General features: G+C 41.2%; 1 protein-coding gene across 1 annotated transcript in view; it reads right to left on the bottom strand.

Annotated features, from left to right (window-relative positions):
- CLGN (calmegin) overlaps positions 1–14,164 on the bottom strand; it is a 36,385-nt gene extending 22,221 nt beyond the window's left edge. Inside the window, exons 1-3 of the mRNA XM_032224490.1 lie at positions 14,092–14,164; positions 6,836–6,991; positions 5,573–5,646 (exon numbers count right to left, since the gene is read on the bottom strand). Coding sequence (XP_032080381.1) covers positions 5,573–5,646; positions 6,836–6,991 — 230 coding nt within the window. The 5' untranslated portion in view covers positions 14,092–14,164. The remainder of the gene's footprint in view (positions 1–5,572; positions 5,647–6,835; positions 6,992–14,091) is intronic.
- Positions 14,165–23,054: the final 8,890 nt, after the last annotated feature.

Raw genomic sequence — 23,054 nt, 5'->3', positions numbered from 1 at the left:
CGGATTGCCTTCAGTTCTAGCCAGTTTATGCTGTGGGCAGCCCCCCTCTGAGACCACTGACTCTGGGCAAGTTGCCCCTGGCAGTGGGCACCCCACCCCAGAAGGCTGGCATCTGTGGTCACTACGACTGTTTCCGGTTCCTTGAACAGACAGCCTTTCACGATCGCCTTGGACCTCCACCAGGTCAGAGATTGGATGACGTTCTGCAGGAGACGCACGCCCCTGTGGGAATTGCTGGTTTTCGCTCTTTGCATTGGAAGAAGAAACCATTGCAGTTCCCTGGCATGGAGACGGGCCCAGGGAACTACCTTCAGGCAAGAAATCATGATCCCCAAAAGTTGGGACAGTTTGATGATTGGCACCGACCTAGACTGACGGCATTGGTTCACCCTGCTCCTCAGGTTGTTCAGTCGATCTGGAGACAGGAATACCTGGCAGGAGGTCGAATCAATGATGGCGCCCAGGTGCTGGATGCGCGTGGACGGTTGGAGCTGGCTTTTCTCCAGGTTGACCGAGAAGCCATGCTGCTGTAACATCTCCTGACTGGACATTTTGCCGAGCCTGCTCTGGTATAACAGAATGTATGATTATGTCGTCTAGATAGCATTCTAGACGGATGGGATGGTTCCGAAGGTGGGCCGCCACTACCGCCAGGATCTTTGTAAAGGTTCTGGGTGCTGACGAGAGACTCAAGGGGAGAGCCTTGTACTGGTAGTGTCTCCCCTCAGAACAGAACCTCAGGAACCTCCTGTGGGCAGCATGGATGGGGACATGTAGGTAGGCCTCTTTTAGATCTATGGAAGTCAATAGACTTTACGCAATCCAGGATGGAGTGGAGGGATTGCATCTTGAACCTCTTGTAAGCCAGATGTTGATTGAGGCTTTTCAGATCCAAGATGGCCCTCCACCCCCCTGAACTCTTTGGGACCAGGAACAGAATGGAATAGAAGCCCTGCCTTTCCTGGTCCCTTGGGACGGGTTCTATCGCCTCTATCTGGAGAAGTTAGAGAATCTCCACTTGCATGAGGTCCCTCTTTACAGGGTTCCTGGGGTAGGGCAATGGATGAACTTCCTCTGGGGAAAGGTCAAAAACTGTAGGACTAGTCCCCCCCGATGGTATTGAGAACCCATAAGTCCAAGGTGATCTCCTCCCACCTGTTGGCGTATAATTGGAGCCGACCCCCTATGGGAGGACCCCTGTGATGGTCACTTCCCCCTGCGGAACTGGCGGGAGTTGTTGTTGTTGCCTCCGCGAAATGGCTTCCGAAAGGAAGACTGCTGCTGTCTATTACGGGATCCGAAGGAGGCCCTATCCTGATTCCTATCACCCCCCTGATGGAAGGATCTCTGGTATTGAGGAAGATGAAGATGCCTAAGCAGTGTCCTGGTTTCTAGAGGATTGCTTACGAAAGGAACCAGAGCCCTTGCGCTCGTTCCTATTCATGGTGGCCGGGAGAATCTTTTGCTTGTCTTTATGACAAATTTATCTAAGGCCTCTCCGAACAACTGCCCTCCCTTGAAATGCCAACTTCCATTTGGCCTTCATCTCAGCCTGCCAGTGCGAGAGCCACAGGAGGTGGCGAGATGTAATATTGGAAGCTAGGGCCCTGGAAGCAAACTTCGCTGCATTCAGCGAAGCATCAGCCGAATATTCTATGGCTGTAATGATCTTGGTGAGATCGTGCCGCCACATAGAGCCCCGGGAGGGAGGTTTGGATCTGAGTTGTCTCAGCCAGAGCAAAGATGCCCTGGTGAAAAAAGATGCAGACGTGGACGTCCTAATGGCCCAGGCGGCCACCATGTATGTTTTATGGCACGCCTTCTCAGACCTCTTGTCTTCGGCTTCAGATCTTCTAGAAGGTCGGCAGGTAAGTTTGAATTTGATGTTAAGGACACCACTAGAGCATCCACCTCAGGTAACTTTAAGATCTCTTCCATCCTCCCCTCCATGGAATAAAGGGACTTATCCCCCCTGCTGGGATTGGTCAGGGTGCCGGGCTGGACCCATTGACGCTGAACTACGTCCATAAAGAGGTCGGGCACAGGAATACCTGAACTGCAGGTATTGGTGCTGGGTAAACTGGTTCAAGGAGCTAACATCACAATGATTATTTCATCAATTTTTAGTATATGTATTGTGAATAAAATGGTGGCCGGTGCGCGCACAGCCGCCACCCGCCAAATCTGTCATCAATCGGGGAAAGCGTGCGAAGCGGCCGAAATGGACGCCGCCGTTGCCATGCAAGGCTGAGCACCGCCAAGGTCAGCGAGGCTGCGCTCGCAAGGCCCAAGGATTGCGACAGCAGGGAAATCAAGGAGTCGGGCAAACGCTCGCTCCCCCCCCTCACTTGCCAGCAGAAGCTGAACAAGCGACTCACGCGACCTGCCCCACTTGCGACTGGCAGGAGACAGGGACCGGCCCAGAAACCTCTCAGCAATCCAAATATTGGAATTGATCCGTTTAGAATTATTTTAGAAGGTATGAGTGGTCAAATTAAGTTGGGAAACCCAGTCTATCTGTCTGCACTGGAGACCTCCCAAAACAGTCCTCACGGGCAGACTGAGTTTTTAAACTGATCATAGGGAGGCAAAGGGAGGCGTGGTCAAGAAAATATTACTCAGTCCAAGGGCAGATAGGCTGTGTCAACCCACACTTGGACTCTCCAAGCAGCGCACTGGAGAACTGGTCAATAACGTCTTTACATTTTTCCCAATTTCAATTTGTTCAACTTTGGGTCTCTTATACTGTAAAACATGATATGTCCGATTTTTAAACATCCCCAAATAATTACTAATTTTCAGATATAATTATAAATAATCAACATGAAATCATAGGATCATTCACAGAGATGCAGGTCCTGGCAGAGCACTAGAATAAAACTATCATATTCTTCTACATTTACAGCTGATTTTTAAAACAAAAACTTCTGGGCTTACTCAAAAAGCTCAATTTTACATTGCCTGTTTTTCCTGAAATTAATGCACTATTATTTATCAGTGTATATAAATTGTCTTATGGATTCTGAAAGTAGTATAGCTCCTATAAATAGGAGCTTTTCTATTTTTGGATTCAAATGTTTCTTCCTTTAGAGGAAAGAAATACAAAAATATTAATACAGCTTTCTGACCTTTTTAAAACATAAGGACTTTCCTAATGTACTTTTCTAAATAGCAGTTTTTTGACTGTTGATATAAATAGTAAAATTACATGTTTGAATTTTTGCAAGAATAGCTTTCAAGAAAATTATTTATATAATTCCAAGTTTCATGTCATAACTATAAAAAGATGTAGATTTAGAGAATTATTGGTGTTGTTATTATTATATACTTTATTCATTAAACATGAAACAGCCAACTGAACATTCAAAAATGCATTACAAATACCGGTGACTAGTGCTAATGGTTGATACGGTTTGCTGCTATTGCTGTTGTTTTTACTCCATTATTATTCAATTGTTAAATAATAGTAGAACAAAAAAATGTTTATTACAACTGAAAGTAGGTAGTTCATAAGCAATCTATTTTAAAATGCTTTTTAAATGTCAGATATTTACAAAGTGAAAAAATAAACCTAATAGAATTATTTGAGTATTACTGTTGATAAATGTTATAAATGAAAATAATGAGTTAATAAATGAACAGAAATATTTTAAATCAAATATGATACAACAATCCTTAGGAGCTTATGCTCCCGATACTTGTTTTATTATTGTTCAATTGTTTCCAGTTTTTCATAACCCAACAGTTGTAATTCTGTCAAGATCGTTTGTCAGTAACTACCGTGCTTCCCCGAAAATAAGCCAGGGTCTTATTTTCTTTTTACCCACAAAATATGGCTTGGGTGTTATGAGGGGAGGGTTTATTGTTTTGGGGTTGCCGGGTGGCTGCTCTCTTGCGAGCGGGCTCCCAAAGAGCCGGGCACAGCCTCTATGGTTGTGGGCCAGCTGCTGGCAGAGCATACAACCATAGAGCATACGCCCAGAGCAGCCACTGCTGGAAGACTCGGTTTGGAAGCCACCAAAAAAGCCATACTGGGATGGAGGTACCCTGGCTCTACAGGGAGAGCTGGGCCAGGGCATCGTGAGCCGCTCGCACAACTCCCTCTCCAGCTGTGCAGAGGCCTTTCCCTGGCATTTCGAAGGCGCCAAGCCATGGGAGCCTGGCGGCGAAGAGGCGCTCACACAACTTGGCGATACCCCTAGGTGAGTGAATGGCGCTGTGCCTGGCTGGAAAGGGGGTTTGCCTGGTGGCTGGTCGTGAGCGTGGTCGCTTCATGGCTGTTGTGTTGCACTGCTGTGACAGTGCAACACAGCCATTCGTGCATGAGGCTGTGCCCGGCTCTTTGGGAGCCCACTCACAAGAGAGCAGCCGCCCGGCAATTCCCCTCTCCAGCTGGGCACAGCGCTGCTCACCAACCTAGCGGTATCCCGAAGGCGCCAAGCAACATGAACACCATTGCCTCCCTCCCGGTTCCTGCGGCTTGGCACATTCGGGATACTGCTAGGTTGGTGAGCGGCGCTCTGCCTGGATGGAGGTGGGGGGTTGTCCAGGGGACTTATTTGCAGGGGAAGGGTTATATTTTTGCCCACCAGAAAAATGTGGAATGGTCTTATTATCAGGACATGTCGTATTTTCAGGGAAACACAGTACGTGAGTTCTAGTAAACATATGCTTGCATAACTAGTGGCAGTATCAAGCTACAATATCTTCTGTTAGCCTCTTTTTTGATTGCCTGTGATTTTTTTTCTAGAAAAAGAGTCCAATCCAGTGAGTTTATTCTAAATTGCTTGGAATTATGTGTCCCAAATAGTTAAGCTCCAGCTTCATTATTAGTGCTTCCAATGAGCAGTGAAGTAACATTGGATGATTTGTTTTTATTTGGGTCCAGTGTATTGTTATTTTCTCCAGATTCACAATTCAAAGCCCTGGATTTTTCATTGTACCGCCTTTCAATACAAATAAACGGAAAAACTAAAGTAGTGCCAGGTTTTGTCTTTCTAGGAATAGCAGCTATGAAGAATTGGGAATGTATTGGAAATTTTATATGAATTTATTGTTTTTCCATTTATTCTCAACATCTGTTTATATATTTTTCTCCTTTCCCTTCCTCATGCCTATCTTTGCATGTAAGTTTTTCTTAATTTTTGAAATTTTTAAGAAATAAACCTCTTATCCTTCCCATTTTATTATTATCTTATGACTTTTTTTACAGGTCTGAAGGCTTGGGCAATGGTAAAAAAATGACATTTTTAAATTTTAATTTAATTTTTATTTTTTAATATTTTTATATTAACACAACTAATGACAATTTGTTGGAGATGAGGACAATGTAACTATGCCAAGGGAAAAAACTAGAGTAAAGACTTAATTGTGCTGTAGTCAAGTAGACTGAGGAATACGCTCAAGAAGCATCCTAGTTTGATTTATATCCATAAATTTTTTATTTACTTAAAAAAAAACTCACTTCAAAACATGTGAGCAAGATCTAACTATTTATAAGCAGCAAGCTGCAAATTATCCATCTAAACTGCAAATATTCATGACTTTAAGGCTTTTATTGAGAAGTACTTACCCTGACAACATTGCATCATCAAAGGTTTCAGTAAAGTACACTTCTCCTATAGGCTCTGGTGTTTTGTATACTACCTACCAAAAATTTACAAAAAATATAACAAGAATCAGAATCAGCACCTACAAGTGAATACATTAAAAGTGCTAAAAGAAAATTAAATATCTGTACATTGTCAATCAAGAACTTCATTCCATGAAAATGAAGTATATGCTATCAGCAAAATACAAACAAAGCATGGTTTTTTCTGGTTTTTTTTCCATCATAGAGAAATGTATGTAAGGCGTTCAACAGCGATAGATTGTATTTAGAGCAAAGTTTTGTTTTTCATATATGCACAGTTGGTAGCATTTAACACTATGGACTCAAACAATTACAATCTAAGTTTTACATTTCTAATTTATTTCTAATTGACCTTTATATTCCAGAGTAAATCAAAAGTTTAATTACTAAAGTATCCCAAATTTATGGAGCAAATTAGTTCTTTGATATTTCAAAAGCTAACACATTTATTATGTATGGGTTTTCACAGGAACTTTCATCATAAACTACACAAGGCAAAAGCAGCAAATGTGAAATAGCAATATATCAATATGCAATATGAATTATTTTGATAAAAACAATATTCAGTAGATATATTTACTGTACACTTTTTTTACCAGTTCAGTGAGATTTTAGATTCTTCTGAAAAATACAAATACTAATTGATACCTTTTCTGGTTTCGTAGTAAGTATTGTAAGTGTAAGTTAAATTTACCAAAATCTAGGAATATATATTGACGGATGCTTTCCAAGTGTGGAATGAGCTGTGCAAATATAAGCAGCCACCTGTTTGTTAACCAATCATGCTTAATTTTAAAAAAACAATGAATATGACTTCCCTAGATAAGACAATAAGATATACATCAGATTTAGATTCATTTATTGATTTATGCACAGCATGATTTTACGTCTCAGGACTGTGTGCAGATAAAGCATCATTGGTAACAGGTCCACTGCCTTAAAAACAGGACAACATTATAGGTCTGTAACAAGAGAATGCACAAAAGAATAAAAAAAATCCGCTACTATACAGCATAGTTTATGATGTTTTATAGCACCAAAATAAATTTAAAAAGAAATAACGTGTTGTGTCTGAATAAACTTCCAGGAATTTATAACATTCTTAGTATTTTATTATTTCTAAAAGCTATAATAAATGGAACAGGAAAGTTTACAGTCAAATAGCTGCAATTTTAAATTTAAATTTATACATGAAAATGTTACCTCTATGGAAGATCTGCCTGTCTCAGTGTTAGTGTCTTCTGAATTTTGGTCAAAATTTTCTACTTCAACTTCTGGATCTTCAGATTCTGCACTTACTGAACTTAATAGTAAGAGACTCAGACATAACAAATCCCACTGACGTTGCATTATGACCATCTGTAAAATGGATTTATGACAAATGTATTATTATAATTTTAAAAAATCAGGTGTTTAAAGATTAAGATAAATCAAACAAAGCTGGGAGGTTTTTTATTTTATCTTTCCAGACAACTAAATTTACTGAATTAATCCAGATGCTGAAGCTGCAATGTGAACATAGACATAAGGAAAGAAGTGTTTCATAACCTCAACTCCAATTTCTTTATTTCCCAATTAGAAAAATTATGAAGTTTCTTATATAGCAATAAAACTTAGACTTATATACCACTTCACAGTGCTTCACAGACCTCTCTAAGCAGTTTAGTCAGCATATTGCCCCTAACAATCTCAGTCCTCATTTTACCAACCTCTGAAGGATGGAAGGCTGAGTCAACCTTGAGCCAGTCAGGATCAAACTGCTGAACTGCAGGCACCAGCAGTCAGCAGAATAAACCTGCAGTAGTGCATTCTAACCACTGTGCCATGGCTCTTAAAAATATATTCATTGTTAGTGTACAATGAATACAACCCCCCCCAACATTCTTATTCTCAAAATAATTTTAATTGTATCTGAGTTTAACTGTCATCCATATACAGTATATGACATGCTACAGTGCCTGCAATTGATCACAGAATCACAGCATGTGAATCTAATTCACTACCATGCTTAGTTAGATTTGTCTACATATGTATGTATGCATACATACATGCATACATACATGCATGCATATATAAATACACACACATATGAATAGAAAAACATACTCTTCCAAGCTCTATGTACTATGATAAGTTCAGAAATGGTATAAATGGACTGAGTACTTATACTGAAATTTTGTATGATAATGATGTCAACATCAAATATACCTCAGAAGATTCTTCCTACATTGTTGACACAACTTCATATTTTAGTAGTAGAGGGTCTTTTGACCCTCTACTTCTAAAATATGAAGTTAGGTCAACAATGTGGTCATTATCAAGTCAGAAGGCTAGAGGAATTGAGGTAATATGGCAAGCAAATTACAGAAGAATCTGAAAAGACTCTACCGTATTTTCACCCATATAACCCGCCCACGCAAATAACCCGCCCACGCGAATAACCCGCAGGTTTTCAAGATCGTGTAAAATATTTTCCATATACCCCACCCTCTTATATAACCCGTGACGAGTAAGCCATCGGACCTCCCCATTATAACTAATCGGCAAACATTGCATTAGCGCTATTCCATCGGACCTCCCCATTAAAACCAATCGTCAAACATTGCATTAGCGCTATTCCATCGGACCTCCCCATTAAAACCAATCGGAGGAGAAAGCCTGGGCGAGCTGGGGAGGGGTTGGAGGAACGGAGGAGAAGGGAAAGTGCTGAGATCGGGGAAGGGACGGGAGGCAGGAACGGAGGAGAAAGCCTGGGCGAACTGGGGAGGGGTTGGAGGAACGGAGGAGAAGGAAAAGTGCTGAGATCGGGGAAGGGACGGGAGGCAGGAACGGAGGAGAAAGCCTGGGCGAGCTGGGGAGGGGTTGGAGGAACGGAGGAGAAGGGAAACTGCTGAGATCGGGGAAGGGACGGGAGGCAGGAACGGAGGAGAAAGCCTGGGCGAGCTGGGGAGGGGTTGGAGGAACTCAACTCAAGGGAGAGATCTTGAAATTCAATAGGAAAAAAAAATATTTGTGAGTTGAGTTGAGGCAGTATCAAATAGCTTTACAATGATTACAAAATGAACAATTTCCCTAAATAAGGACAACATGCCATAAAATGATTTCATAAAAGATTGGTATATAATACCTCATTTTAGAGTAATTAAATAGAAATGGTAGCATTACTGAAAGTTTTTGTAGTTTAAAAAAATGCATTTCTGAATCCATATGATGTTTGGAGGGATAGTATTTACATCTCCATAAGATTTCACTCTAAATGTTACATGTAGAGCGGATGTTCCAATCATCAAACATTGCATTAGCGCTATTCCATCGGACCTCCCCATTAAAACCAATCTTCTCCTCCGTTCCTCCAACCCCTCCCCAGCTCGCCCAGGCTTTCTCCTCCGTTCCTGCCTCCCGTCCCTTCCCCGATCTCAGCACTTTCCCTTCTCCTCCGTTCCTCCAACCCCTCCCCAGCTCGCCCAGGCTTTCTCCTCCGTTCCCGCCTCCCGTCCCTTCCCCGATCTCAGCAGTTTCCCTTCTCCTCCGTTCCTGCCTGTTCCTGCCTCCCGTCCCTTCCACCATCTCAGCAGTTTCCCTCCCCAGCTCACCCAGGCTTTCTCCTCCGTTCCCGCCTCCCGTCCCTTCCCCGATCTCAGCAGTTTCCCTTCTCCTCCGTTCCTGCCTGTTCCTGCCTCCCGTCCCTTCCACCATCTCAGCAGTTTCCCTCCCCAGCTCGCCCAGGCTTTCTCCTCCGTTCCTGCCTCCCATCCCTTCCCCGATCTCAGCACTTTCCCTTCTCCTCCGTTCCTCCAACCCCTCCCCAGCTCGCCCAGGCTTTCTCCTCCGTTCCCGCCTCGGAAGGAACAGAGGAGAAGGGAAAGTGCTGAGATCTGTTAACAGATTAGTTAATCTGTTAGTCGCTGTCGTGTAAAATATTTTCCGTATACCCCGCCCACTTTTATACCCCGCGGGGGGCATGCGGGGTAGGTAAAAACGCATATTGCCCGCGGGTTATATGGGTGAAAATACTGTAATCAAATTATGCCAGCAAATCTAAAGAATTGTCAACAAACTAGAAATGGTCAAAGAAATATCAGAGAAAGACATGTTAAAGAGTATGTAAATCATTAAACATTATCCTTAATTTCATATGTAAGAAAAGAATGTTTAGGATCATTCAATGCAGATTATAGCCATACATGGGAGATGCCAGATATTCAATATGACTTTAGATAAATCCAGAGGACACGATACATCATTGCTAATGCAAGCTGGATAATTTAGAAAATCAAAAAGAAACAGAACATGCTTCCTTGGTAGCACAATTGGGATCAGAATTTCTGTTGCTAAGCAAGGCAGCTCTTAAGGGAGTCACGTCAGATTTCAAGAGCAGTCTGGTCAATCCGTCCTCATTTTAATTGTAGAAGCAAAAATATCCCAAATGCATACAAGCTAGCTCTGCAAAACTATAAAGGAAGGAAAATGTCATTTTTTAAAAAATAGCATTAGAACAAATTTTACTGTTCAATATATTCAGAAATAAATCCTATGGCACTTTTATTTCCAGGTAAATGAGATTGAAAACTGAAAACTATATTAAATAATAGGAGGGGTTGAGAGGAAATAAACCATGTAAAAATAAAAACAGACCTAGCCACATACAAAAAACTAAAGTCCCTCCCTTTTTGTGTAACCTTTACCAAATTAATTCAAGTTTAGGCAATTCCAGATGCTCAACCTTCCATTGCCAGTGACTTCTACAATTAAAATGAGGACAGATTGACCATACTGCTCTGATTTCCAAATAGGTAAATATACCAACAATTAATGGGAGGGAACATGCTTGTGAATCTACAGTATCTACAGCATTTGTAGAGATCTACAATTGATGAGTACTTGCTCTTCCTTGCCAACAACTGGTCACTGAGAACTAACAGTGTAACAGTGATTGTTTGCAGGCCAGCAACAGGTAGAGGTCTCAATCAGTGACTGCAGACATACTATATAATAGAGGAAAACACTGTTTCTTTGACAGCAATACTCAGTATTGAACATAAGATTTTTTTTCACGAATGAAGGCAAATATACGTGTCCCAGGATAATGATACAAGATCAAATTTCGATCGGATTTGGCCATGAAGGCACAAAGATAGTCAGGGAAATGATTGAAGCCTGAGAAACGGGCCCCTTGTCAGTTAAAAAGAGTGCTGAATTACCACCAGCTTATCAAATACTTGGGAGCCGAGGGCTTGGCAGCACAAGCAAACAATAGCCAATCAATCAACACACCAACCAATCAGTAGGAAGGCACCACATAAACATGACTCACAAAATAACCCAAAGGACATATTTCAGTAGAGAGAAATTCCTTGAAGATAGGGCCTAGGCATGAGTCCGAAAGCTCGGAAAAGTAAATCTCTGGTCACGGTGATCAAGCCAAATTCAAATTTGCATAAGATTCTTTTTTTTTTTAGAATTACTAAGATAATCAGGGTTTTCTCATAATGTAAAATACTCAAGTCACAGCACTCATAGAGACTTGAATCAATCTATACAGGATCTGAATGCTGATCAGAAAACTGATATCTGGGAATCAAATATTTTTTGCCAGTATATATTATAAATGTTCAGGTTTTCCCCCACAATTTTTAAAACAATCAGATGTGAACTCTAGAATGGGAAAATAAATAATAAAGAAGCAAGACTTACAATATCTTAAAGAATAGCAATGCAAAATTAATATATTAATTAGGCACATTCAAGCAAAAGTACAAAAAACCAGAAAGAAATGTAACTCAGTAGAAAAAGACAATCTCTAGACTGCTCCCAGCATTAGTTCAATGGTAGATAAACAATTAACAAGAACAAATAATTTTCTTAACAATACTCAAAAAGTAGATGATTCAGACTTATTGAGAAATAAGCAGAATATTAAGATAAAAAAAATAGAGATAAACCTTCTCTACTTATTGCTGGTTCCTATTTTGAGAATCAAGAAGGGGTAAGCATTATTTTCTCATCCATTGTAAAAATAGGCCAAAACTAGATCATTATAGTCTAGTAGTCTATAGTACAAACTTTTAGAGTATCCAGATGCTCCTAACGCCTTCAATTTTTCATGGATCCAAATCATTTTAAGATTGCTATTATCATAACAAGTGATCTAGTTAATAGATATATCAAACATATGCTTTTTTAAGATTATCATCTCCATTCTTTTACTGAATTTTGCTGTGCACCTTGCAAATTTCTAAACCAACATTGGCCCAAAGAGATTTAAGCAGAAATACTTGGATTAGAAGATCACACGTCTCCAAAGTTCTACATCTTTTATAGTTCTATTCACCTTAATATACTACTTTGCAATTCTGAAAAAAGCACAATACAGGTAGTCCTCACTTAACGACCCATCACTTAAAGACTGGTTGAAATTATGAAAGCTTCAGAAAGGGGTTTACTATCTATAAATTCACTACCAACTATCACAAAATATCAGGTTCCCCCCATGGGCATGTGATCACTATCTGGGCGCTTGAAAGCCTGTTTGGACTTACAAATGGTTGCCAAGCGCCCTATGATCATGTGATTGCCACTTACAATGTTCTCTGCTGGCCTCCCCATGAAGTCACTGGGGAAACTGGTAGGATATGTTGCAAACTACTGCTGGGGGCTGAATGAAAGAGCTTCCTGCTGTTTATGCCTGCCTGAACCTTAGAAGCCAAAATTCAAGCATGCATGGAATCCAAAATCACTCTCTCTACCCCTACAGGGAGCTCCACAGAGGCAGGAGAAAAGGACACTCACCTCCATGGCTGCTTGGATCTCAGCAGCTGAAATTCAAGCATGCCCAGCCAGAGCCCAAAACCTCTCTCCCCCTCCTTCTGCAGAGAGCTCTGCAGAGACAGGAAAAGGACTTTCCACTCTGTGCTTGCCTAAACTTCAGCAGCCAAATGCAAGCAAGCATTGGAGCCCCAAATCCTTCTACAGGTACAGAAAGGAACTCTGTTCGCTTAACTACGAGCTCATTTAATGATAGCAACAGGAAGAGCAATGAGTGAAATAGTCATATGGGCATTAATGACTGCATGGCTCAGAGAAACTCTGATTCCAACTGCGGACATTAATTCTAGGGATACCTGTACACCTTGTCTTTGTTTTATTCAAATCAAAAGGTACATTAATTTGCATATACACATTCGCTTTGCATGTCTAACAACTTCCTTATTTGATGAGAGTAAAATAATAAAGCAACTGTTCATCTGCTAGCTGATGATGTGCTTATGTTTTAGGGATACTTGCTTTATATACTAACTTGCCTTTTTCTATTATTGAGGTTTTAATTGAAAACAACTGCTTCTTTGCGAAGAAACACAGACAATATCAAGAATGTCACATATCTGGAACTTTGAAATTCCTGTATGAAACAAAATTGTTTAAAATAATGTGAGCCTAGAATAACAAACACGCAACTACATGTATACATTATTCTGGGTTCAGCAAACTATAAAGACAAAGGGAGACTGGATAGAAATAAGTTATCTTTAAAAAAAAACAGTAACCACGGCCCCATTGACATGAATGGTATACAACATTTATTTATTTTTTAGTAATCCAGTAACATATATACCTCCATGCATCAAAAGAATTACAACATTGTAAAATTTTAATTTCCAGGCCAAGGAACTGAAAAGGGGGGGGGGGGAGATACCAAATGATTCTTAATGGATGTTAGATTTTTCTGATCCAGACCGACTGCACAATTAAAGAGCAATAGATCCTTAATCTTAACAGGTTTCGGGTGTGTTTATTTTGGCGTGTTCCTACCTAGGAGCTTGCTTCTCTCCTTTGTTTAGAATCACAGCAATTCCATGTTTGCTCGATGATGATAAACAAACAAGCAGAAATGAGCCGATTAAATACAATTAGCCATAACTTCTCCCGCTTAAGCTAGGTAATTATGGAGACCTTTGATCGTCGCGGCTCCGAAGCCGCTGCAGGGGCAGCAAGAAACCGCTGCCACCCCGGGCTCCTTCTCCTCGGATACGAAAGCTAATTGGTGTTGATCTCCGCATCTGCCCCCAGGAGGAACGACTCTTCGCGGAGGCAGCCAGGTCTCCAGGGAAAAGCGACTGCCGCCGCATCCCTCCGGAGCCACGGGGCGGACTAGGAGAGAGACAGGCTTAAGGCGAACTCCCTCACTATGTTCAACCTCTCTCTCTCACGCCGGGGGAAGCGGAGGCCGAGGAGAACTGATCCAGGTCGCGCCGAGTAACGGCAGAGTAACGGCTGCGCCCGAACGCGAAGAGTAGGAGGGGCGGTAGCGACCCCTTCCGCGCGCAGAAAGGAGCTTCTGAGAGGGCTGCGCCCGATTGCCGCCTTGCAGTTGCTGGCTCAGCCAACCTCATCCGCCGCCAAAACCCAGAACCGTCCGCGGGACGCCCCTCCCAGAGTTCCTAAGAAACTACCGCCGTTACCTCCCGCGAATCCAGTCAGCGTTTCCCCAGCTGGAACACGGACGCTTGCCACAGAGCATCACCTTAGCTTCCCAATGCGCATGCGCCACGCATCCGAACCGGCGGGCGTCAAGGAGCAGGTGCTTCGCCTGGCAGCCTCGGCCAATCGCAGCGGGACGCTTATAGATTTTAAAGCCAATCACGGCGAAGGAATTCATTCCCATCAGCAAACTAACCCAACCCCGAATCGGTCCGCCGTTCTTTGAGAACTTAACATGGGCGGCCTGTCCAATCAGGTTGAAACTTTTATTGCTACAGATTGAAAAAATCTAAATTATTTTCGCAGACCGTTGCACCACGATGGCCGCTTTAAGGTCCAGTACAGACCGTTGAAAACTCAATTGTCCGATTTCGATGTGGCATTTTTAAAATGCGAATTTTTTAAAATAAAAAAAATCTCTTAATCAAAAGCATGTTTTCCTGCAAAAGTGAATGCAGTGCAGCGATTAATATGTTAGACTGGGACCTGGAGACCTAGTTTCAAACCCGCACATGATCATGGAGTCGGTTAGATGACTTTCGCTCGGTTCAGCAGATCTCGTTGGTGAGATGTCTGTGATGAATTTATACAACTGGAATTCCAGAGGATAGGTGAATTACAAATTTAATTTATTAGTGTTAATGAATAATTAAACAAAAAATAAAATGTTTGATCTTACTTTTAAAAAATAGCTACTTTAAATGAATCTAGTTTTGATTATATTATTGTGTCTTTAATTATCTATGTAAAATTATCTGTTATTAAGAAAATGACTTGTTGGACAATCAACTGCTGGTTAGATATTCTTTTATTTTCCCACCTTTTTCAAAGTGAAATATTTCTTTTACATAGGCTTCCCTTCCCCACTCACTTCCCAATCTTTAAAACCAGATAGTTTACCCCTTCTTAATTTTTAAGATCTTTTCAAATAACCCATTGTTTTTTATTTCTATCAGTATTACCTCACAGAAGCAGAATGAATGCTCTTCCTTAATCTGGTGGCCTCCAAATATGTTAGTTCTAAAACTCACAATTTTCAGATGGTATAGTTGACACCATGTTGAGACAAAACACTTGATTGCAAAAGCATCAATAATACAGGCTCTAGACATATTTTAAAACTACTACTGAAATTCTTGTGTCAATATGGCTAGACTAATAATTGCTTTAAAGTATAATGTGATATTACAAAAGGAGGAAGGGATGGTAAATAAAACAGCTCAAACTCTATATTATAACCTATTATTAAATGAAATAATAAATGTATAAGAATGATAAATGTAAAGAAGAATAACAATTATGTGAATGTATACTTAAAATTGTATGTAAGAGAATAAAAAATAAAAAATAATTTGAAAAACAAAGTATAAAGTGGTTCATAGTATCATGTTAATCTAGTTATTGTGGTTTCCAATCAGGTTTTATGGATTAGCATATTGAGCAAACTCAGTTGTGATTTATTCAGTAATAGTAATAGCAGTTAGACTTATATACCGCTTCACAGTGCTTTACAGCCACTCTCTAAGCAGTTTACAGAGTCGGCATATTGCCTCCAACAATCTAGGTCAGTGTTTCCCAAACTTTTGACATATGTGTACCCCTTCTATAATATTCATAACGCTGAGTACCCCTCATAAAAAACGCTGAGTACCCCTAATAACTACATAAAAAAATGTAGTTAATGATTTTCACGCTTTCATCCAGAACTTTCTGTAGATCAGCGGGCATCTTACGTGTTGCCAAAGCCTCTCTGTGTATGCAACAATGTGTGGATATGACATTTGGAGCAACATTTTGAATTCTTGCAACGAGGCCTTTATTAATTCCGACCATACTTTTTGCTCCATCTGTGCTTATTCCAACACATCTATTCCAATCAATTTTGTTCTCTTGCATAAATGTATTCATAACATTAAAGATATCTTCTCCTGTTGTGATATTCCCACGTGATCCCCATCAAACTCCAGTGCAACGCGTACCCCCACCAAACTCTTCCCGTACCCCTGGGGGTACACGTACCACACTTTGGGAAACACTGATCTAGGTACTCATTGACCTTGGATGGATGGAAAGCTGAGTCAACCTTGAACCAGTCAGGGTTGAACTGCTGGCAGTTGGCAGAGTAAGCCTGCAATATTACATTCTAACTCTACTGCTCCTGGTTCAAAGAAATTCTGGCTTAGTGTGATATATAAGTCCAGCTGTGAATCCATTTATCACAATAATGGCTTTAAAACCAACATGACGATACCTAACGCAGATACTTTTATGTAATCACATTCATGAATGTGGAACACCAGTCTCCAATATATTTTGACATCATTTAATTCTGCATTTAAATTTAAGGTAATCAGTTAAAAACTGCAATTGTTCATCTACTTTTGCTTTATCACTAATCACACTTTTAAAATAAGATTCAGAAATATTTCATTTGCATTAGATATCTACTCATTTCTGCTCATCAATGGATTATTGGTAAGTTTCCACTGACATGTATTAAATGATGGAACCAAGTTTTCAGAAAGTTCCTATGTTATTGATAGTTTATTAACTACATGTTAATTAAATATGAGGTGATGTGAATTTTATATCACTACTACATGAATCAGTCAATCAAAATAGAAGTGGAAGGGACCTTGGAGGTCTTCTGGTCCAATCTCCTGATCAAGCAGGAGACCCTATATCAGTGTTGGCAAACCTTTTCGGCACCAATTTCTGAAAAGGGAGTTCCTGTATGCACGAACATGCCAGAAACCGGAAGAGCAGCCTCTCGGTGCATATGCACACACCAGGCAGCTGCTCTTCCGGTTTCCGGCACGCACATGCATGTCAACCACCTGGTCTTCCGATTTATAGCGCACATGCGCATGCCAAGAACAGCTGGACAATATGCATGCATGCACCAGAAACTGGAAGAGCAAGCTTGCACTCAATCCCGACAAGAATGAGTGGCTATTTATTTATTTATTTATTTAGCTTGTATGCCACCCACTCTCGGAAGACTCAGGGCGGCTTACAAATAAAAAGGGAAGGGGGGATATAAAAAATAACAATTTAAAAATTCAACAACATTCATAACTTAGGATGGGCTGGATAATTCAACAGCCCCAGGCCTGCTGGAACAGCCAGGTCTTGTCGCTTTGCGGAAGGCCGGAAGGGTAGTAAGGGTCCGGATCTCAACGGGGAGATCGTTCCATAGGGCCGGAGCAGCTACAGAGAAGGCCCTCCCCCGGGAGGTCGCCAGCCCACATTGGCCGGCAGATGGAATCCGGATGAGGCCTAGTCTGTGCGATCTAATAGGTATCTGGGAGGTAACTGGCAGGAGGCGGTCTCTCAGGTAGCCAGGTCCGATACCATGTAGGGCTTTAAAAGTAACGACTAGCACCTTGAAGCGTGTCCGGAGACCAATGGGAAGCCAGTACAGCTCGCGGAGGATAGGTGTAACATGGGTGTACCTAGGTGTAACATGGGTGTACCTAGGTGCACCCACAATTGCTCGTGCAGCTGCATTCTGGACTAGCTGAAGTCTTCAAACACTCTTCAGGGGCAGCCCCATGTAGAGCGCGTTACAGTAATCCAGTCTTGAGGTGACGAGGGGGTGATTGACTATCCGAAGGGCCTCCCGGTCCAGATAGGGTCGCAATTGGTGCACCAGGCGAACCTGGGCAAAGGCCCCCCTGTCACAGCCGACAGATGATGTTCTAGTGTCAGCTGCGGATCCAGGAGGACTCCCAAATTGCGAGCCCTCTCTGAGGGGCGTATAATTTCACCCCCCAGGCTAAGAGATGGAATAGCTGGACCATCCTTGGGAGGGAGCATCAATAGCCACTCAGTCTTGTCGGGATTGAGTGCAAGCTTGTTCGTTCCCATCCAGACCCTGACAGCCTCCAGGCACTGGCACATCACTTCTACCACTTCACTGAGTTGGCACAGGGCGGACAGATACAGTTGTGTATCGTCCGCATATTGATGATATTTAATCCCGTGCCGGCGTATGATCTCACCCAGTGGCTTCATGTAGATGTTAAATAGGAGGGGGGACAGGACCGAACCCTGCAGCACCCCATAATTGAGGGGCCTAGGTGTTGATCTCTGCCCTCCGACCAACACCAACTGCAACCTGTCCAAGAGGTAGGAGGAGAACCACCGAAGAATGGTGCCTCCCACTCCCACCTCTCGCAACCGTCGCAAAAGGATACCATGGTCGATGGTATCGAAGGCCGCTGAGAGGTCAAGAAGCACTAGGATATAGGAGTGACCCCTATCCTTGGCTCGCCAGAGATCATCGATCAGCGTGACCAAAGCAGTTTCCGTGCTGTAACCAGGCCTGAAACCAGACTGAAAGGAATCCAAGGCTATTGATGCTCCCTCCCAAGGATGGTCCAGCTATTCCATCTCTTAGCCTGGGGGGGTGAAATTATACGCCCCTCAGAGAGGGTTCGCAATTTGGGAGTCCTCCTGGATCCGCAGCTGACACTAGAACATCATCTGTCAGCTGTGACCAGGGGGGCCTTTGCCCAGGTTCGCCTGGTGCACCAATTGCGACCCTATCTGGACCGGGAGGCCCTTCAGATAGTCTCTCACACCCTCGTCACCTCAAGACTGGATTACTGTAATGCGCTCTACATGGGGCTGCCCCTGAAGAGTGTTCGAAGACTTCAGCTAGTCCAGAATGCAGCTACACGAGCGATTGTGGGTGCACCTAGGTACACCCACGTTACACCTATCCTCTGCGAGCTGCACTGGCTTCCCATTGGTCTCCGAACATGCTTCAAGGTGCTAGTCATTACTTTTAAAGCCCTACATGGTATCGGATCTGGCTACCTGAGAGACCGCCTCCTGCCAGTTACCTCCCAGAGACCTATTAGATCGCACAGACTAGGCCTCCTCTGGATTCCATCTGCTGGCCAATGTCGGCTGGCGACCCCCCGGAGGAGGGCCTTCTCTGTTGCTGCTCTGGCCCTATGGAATGATCTCCCCATTGAGATCCGGACCCTCACTACCCTCCCAGCCTTCCGCAAAGCGACCAAGACCTGGCTGTTCCAGCAGGCCTGGGGCTGTTGAATTATCCAGCCCCATCTTATGTTATGAATGTTGTTGAATTTTTAACTGTTGTTTTTTTATTTTTTATATCCCCCTTTCCCTTCTTATTTGTAAGCCGCCCTGAGTCTTCCGAGAGTGGGCGGCATACAAGTTAAATAAATAAATAAATAAATAAATAAATAAATAAATAAATAAATAAATAAATAAATAAATAAAAGCAGCCACCTGGCGCGCACATGTGCCCCGGTGGCTGCTCTTACAGTTTCCCGGCACTCCTGCATGAGTGAAGACCAACTGGCTGGCATGCTAGAACCCGGAAGAACAACGGGGAATGGCTCACGTGCTCAAAAAGATGGCTCCGTGTGCCACTTCTGGCATGCATGCCATAGGTTGCCCATCATGGCCCTATACCATTTCAGACAGATGACTGTCCAATCTTTTCTTAAAAACCTCCGGTGATGAAGCACCTACAACTTCTGAAGGCAAGCTGTTCCACTGGTTAATTGTCCTCACTGTTAGAATAAGCAATTCTAGGTTGCTTCTCTCAAGTAGTTTCTATCCATTGCCTTCTAGTGCTTTGGAAAATAAATTGATCCCCTCTTATGTGGCAGCCTCTCAAATACTGGAATACTGCTATGCAGTATTTGTAGTATTAAAGGTGTGGTCTTACTAAGGATTTCTAAAGCAGTACTAATACTTCACGTTTTTTATTTTTTCGCCTCTGTTTATACAACTAAGGATTGTATTAACTTTTTTGGCTGCTGCCACATACTGCTGGTTCGTTTAAGTGATCGTCCACTAAGAGTCCTAGGTCCCTCTCACAGTTACTGTTTTTGAGACAGTTTTGCCTAATCTGTACTTGTACCTTTAGTTTTTCCTGCCTCGGTGTAAAACCTTGCTTTTCTCCATTTTAAATTTAATCTTATTGGATAGGGTCTATTGTTCAAGTCTGTCCAGATCTTTTTGGATCTTGAGCTTGTCTTCTGGGGTGTTGGCTATTCCTGCCAGATTAGTATCATCTGCAAATTTGATGAGTTCCCATTCTATTCCCTCATCTAAGACATTTATAAAGATATCGAAGAGTACTCAGCATAAGATAGAATCTTGTGGTATCCCACTGTTTACTTTCTCCCAGGTAGATCTAGTAGCATTAAGGATTACTCGTTGAGTATGGTTTGTCAGACAGTTACAAATCCATCTAGTTGTGATGCTGTCTATCCCACATTTTTCTAGTTTACCAGGAAAGTAGATGGTGGTCTACATTGTTGAATGCCTTGCTGAAGTCTAAGTATACTATGTCCACAACATTTTGCTGCTCCACTAGTTTATAGTCATTTTGTCAAAGAATGAAATAAAATTGGTCTAGCATGATCTATTTTTAACAAACCCATGCTGGCTACTAGTTATAACGTTATTTGTTTCTAGATGTTCACAGTATTTTTCCAGTATCTTCCCAGGTATTGATGTTTGGCTGATTGGTCTGTAGTTTCCTGGGTCTGTTTGTTTTTCTTTTTGGAGATGAGAACCACATCAGCTCTTTCCCAATCCTCTGGCAGTTTCCATTGTTCCAGGAGTTTTTTTTAAAGATGTGGTACAATGGTTCTGAGATAACATCTGCCATCTCCTTCAGAACTCGGGAATGTAACCCATCAGGTCCCAGTGATTTATGTTCATCAAGGTCAGACAGGTTTTCTCTTGCCATTTTCTTGCTTATTTTAATTTTTATTTCTCGTCTGTCTTTTACAGTGTTTTTGGTAGTTCGGCTATAGTTTCTTTTTGTGAGAAGACTGGTGCAAAGAATGAGTTAAGAAACACTGCTTTTTCTCTACTGTCTGTTACTTCCTTGCCATCTTCTCTCTTTAGTGGATTGTCTCTTTCCTTTACTTTTTTCTTGTTAGTTACTGTATATGTTGAAAGAAACATTTTTTAAAAATTATCTTTGACTTTTGTTGCAAGTCATTCTGAGCCTTTGTTTTCCTGACTTCATCTTTGCAGGTTCAGGCTATCTGCTGATATTCTGCCTTAGTTGTGTGTCCCTCTTTCCATTTTTTGTACTTATCCTTTTTGTCTTTCAGTTTATCAGAGAGATCTTTGTGCAACCATGCTGGTTTCTTCTTGGATTTCCTGTTTTTCTTTTTCAGTGTTAATGTGTTGGACAGGGCTTTTATGATATTTTTCAGTTATTATTATTATTACTATTATTATTATCATCATCATCATCATTATTATACAATTGTATCACAGCGGCCAGTTGTTTCGCCGGATTTGGCATTGGTTACTAGTCAGGCCCCACCCAGGGGCCTAGGACGTTGTAACGTATTTTCGTAATATGCATCCAGATCCAAGCAGTGTGGCTTTTTGCATTTGACTGATGGTGATTTTGTCAATTTTTAACTGTTTTAAATGTAATTCCAGTGCTTTTGAAATTAGCACCCAGTGTGCCAATTACCACTGGAATTACCACTGCTGGTTTGTGCCATAGTAGTTGAATTTCGATTTTTAAGTCCTAGTATTTTGTTGTTGTTGTTGTTGTTGTTGTTGTTGTTGTTATTATTATATTTTGTATGGCTTCAATCAATACACAGTGCATCAAGATAATGTAGTGTCAACATTACATTTGAGAGCAGGAAACAGGTAATTTACCAATGTAGTGGGAATAGGTTTTTTAATTAATGACATTCACACTCTAGAATTCTGTGTACATAACATATTCTATGCCCAGAAGTATAGCTAGTCCTGAGCATTCGTTTATTTCCAAAGGCTTTCAGTTCCTTGAGTGACCTTTGGACAAAATTATTTATTATATTATGTTCTTTCGTTAATTTTTTCTTCTTTTTCTTATTCTGCACTGTTCAGTATCCGTTACTTGGATAATGTGTTAAAAACTATAAAATAATCAGTTCAATAGTCCTGTAAAATGATTCTGCACTTCTTTGCACACTAAATTCCTACATTTACTCTTCTGATACGGTTTTAGGAATCTTAGCTAGGAGCATTTTTACATACAGTATATGTCACACATATACAATTTCCATAGCAAACCATACTGAACATTCTTTTTAAAAAATCCAAATCTTCTTGCCTGAAATTTGATAGCTGTCCTCCCCTTCAAAGAAGTTATTATGTTTCCAGATTATATTTAGTTATGATCAAAGAGTATATCTGTCATTTCCGTAATTCTACCCTATGCTCATTAAAAATGACAAATATTTTTCTGAAGAAATATGAAGAAGTATGAAGAAATATGTGTGAAGAAAATTCAAACTCTACAGCCCTGAGTGAATTGCAGTCTCATTTTGGACAGTGTATTCATTAAATGTGTTTACTGCATACAGTTATAGGAAGGAGAAAATCTATAGGACTATTTTCAGCTGGAGTTGGTAACCTATCTTAGCAAGATATGGAAGATGTAAAGTGCACAATTTGTTCTTTTTTTCTTCCATCAATTCTTCCTTCTTGAAAGGAAATAAACTGAATAGCAATTGCAGCTGGGGATGACTGATGCAATATATATAAATATAACTTATCAGTAAATTTTATTGATGGAAGGATGAGGTAACACAATTCAATTTTTACACGGGGGGGGGGGGTCACAGCCCAACAAAATGTCAAAATAAAATAAGGAAAATTAAAATCTTAATCAAATACTGAATAAAATTTGTCATCTGAAAGAAAATGTAAAAGTATGTCATTTTTGCAACATCATGTTTTGCTATTTTTATTTGTTTTGATGCATTGCTAATTGAGTTCACCTGTAGTTTTACAGCTGGTATTTAAGTGTGTATTTATGCATAATTTTTTTTGTCTATAACCACATTTTCTTCTGTTATTTTTGTACAGAAGCATAGCCTTTTTTGTTCAGACAATTTAAAATTTTTTATAAAGAGTTGTTGGCAACAGA

Source organism: Thamnophis elegans, chromosome 9 (assembly GCF_009769535.1).
Source record: "Thamnophis elegans isolate rThaEle1 chromosome 9, rThaEle1.pri, whole genome shotgun sequence".
Classification (NCBI taxonomy): Eukaryota; Metazoa; Chordata; class Lepidosauria; order Squamata; family Colubridae; genus Thamnophis; species Thamnophis elegans.
This window is presented reverse-complemented; position numbering and strand designations above follow the sequence as displayed.